The 1,347-nt window shown below is 36.0% G+C and overlaps 1 protein-coding gene across 1 annotated transcript; it reads right to left on the bottom strand.

Moving 5' to 3' along the window:
• Positions 1 to 6: 6 nt before the first annotated feature.
• LOC144478020 (alpha-tocopherol transfer protein-like) lies at positions 7 to 1,161 on the bottom strand. Its single transcript, XM_078195743.1, has 2 exons — positions 782 to 1,161; positions 7 to 356 (listed from the first exon to the last, which is right to left on the bottom strand). The coding sequence occupies exons 1-2, from the start codon at positions 1,043 to 1,045 to the stop codon at positions 99 to 101; spliced, it is 522 nt and encodes a 173-aa protein (XP_078051869.1). The 5' UTR covers positions 1,046 to 1,161; the 3' UTR covers positions 7 to 98.
• Positions 1,162 to 1,347: the final 186 nt, after the last annotated feature.

Raw genomic sequence — 1,347 nt, 5'->3', positions numbered from 1 at the left:
ACATCGATTATTACGTTATATGAAGTAACATCAATTATTATGTTATATGAAATAACATAAATTATTATATAAGTAAATATGCAACGGCAAGATTGACGTCAATCGATCTCAAGTTTCTTGAAGCTTCCCTCAACGCCGAAAATGTCGGTGGCCGATTTTGCTTTGCCAGGCCTGAGCGCCTCATTAACTCGTCTAGTTTGTTCATCCATCTGGAAGAAGTCCCGATGGTTTTCAAGCGTTTTCACGCTTCTCTTGTGCAGCTCATCCATGGGACCTGCTTTTCCACCTGCTTCGTTGGGTAATGCATCTATTGGCAGGAATTTCGACAGCGTGTCCAGAGTCGTGTGCGTGTGGAGCTACATTAAATAGGGAATAATATTTAATAATAACGATACGGTAATAATAATATCAATATTGATACTATCTATACAATATTATATGTTATATTATCTATAGCAATGTCTAATAATATCAGTATGATTATAACAATTCCAATAATGATATTATCTTTATAATATTCTATATAATAGATGTAATATAATCACTAAATATTTTTAATAAATTGAGGCTTATCTTTTGTCTACTAATTTTTGTAAAAAATCAAGATAAGAACAGTGTAAAAATTTAAGAAGACTGCTATATTATTTCCACCTTGATAGCTTTATTAACCATGCTAATATATTTTTAGTCGACCATGATTTATTGTATCAAGATCCACTGTATATTTATAAGGTAAAACTACATGGCCTTAAAACAATCCTCTCTTTAAATAAGAAATTACCATATCCAGCAGCTCCTTCTTCATGAACGGCTTCATCATGTTCAGGATCACGTCCATCACCGACGTGATATTCATAAAATGGAAGCCTTTTAGGCGGACCGGAAGTCCCTCCTGCAGGTAATACAGGTACTTCTTCAGTCCCATGGGACTCAATCTGGCAGCGTGTCCCAAACCGACGTTCTTCATGTCGAAGAGTATAATATGACCAGGCAGCGTGCCTACGATATACAACCATAAGTCCACCACCATGCTGAGGAACCTCATGCTGTCGTTGTAGACGTAATGCGACGGCTCAAAGTCCAACAGTCTTCCGTAGAGGATCACGTAACCTTCGGGAGTCTTCTTATCCAGAATCTGGATCGTTCTGCGATAAAATCATATTTTTAGAAATCGCGTAATTTCGATACGTTAGTGCAATTTCCACGGGCAATTTAAACTAATTGCGTACTATTGCAGCAGAAGTATCAGACATTAAATTTGATCTTTTTTCAATGTTTCTGGCCTTGTTCTTGTTTTATGCTGATTGTAGTTTTTGTTATACTATATTTTTTATGATCTATTGTTCG

Source organism: Augochlora pura, unplaced genomic scaffold, assembly GCF_028453695.1.
Source record: "Augochlora pura isolate Apur16 unplaced genomic scaffold, APUR_v2.2.1 APUR_unplaced_6407, whole genome shotgun sequence".
NCBI lineage: Eukaryota > Metazoa > Arthropoda > Insecta > Hymenoptera > Halictidae > Augochlora > Augochlora pura.
This window is presented reverse-complemented; position numbering and strand designations above follow the sequence as displayed.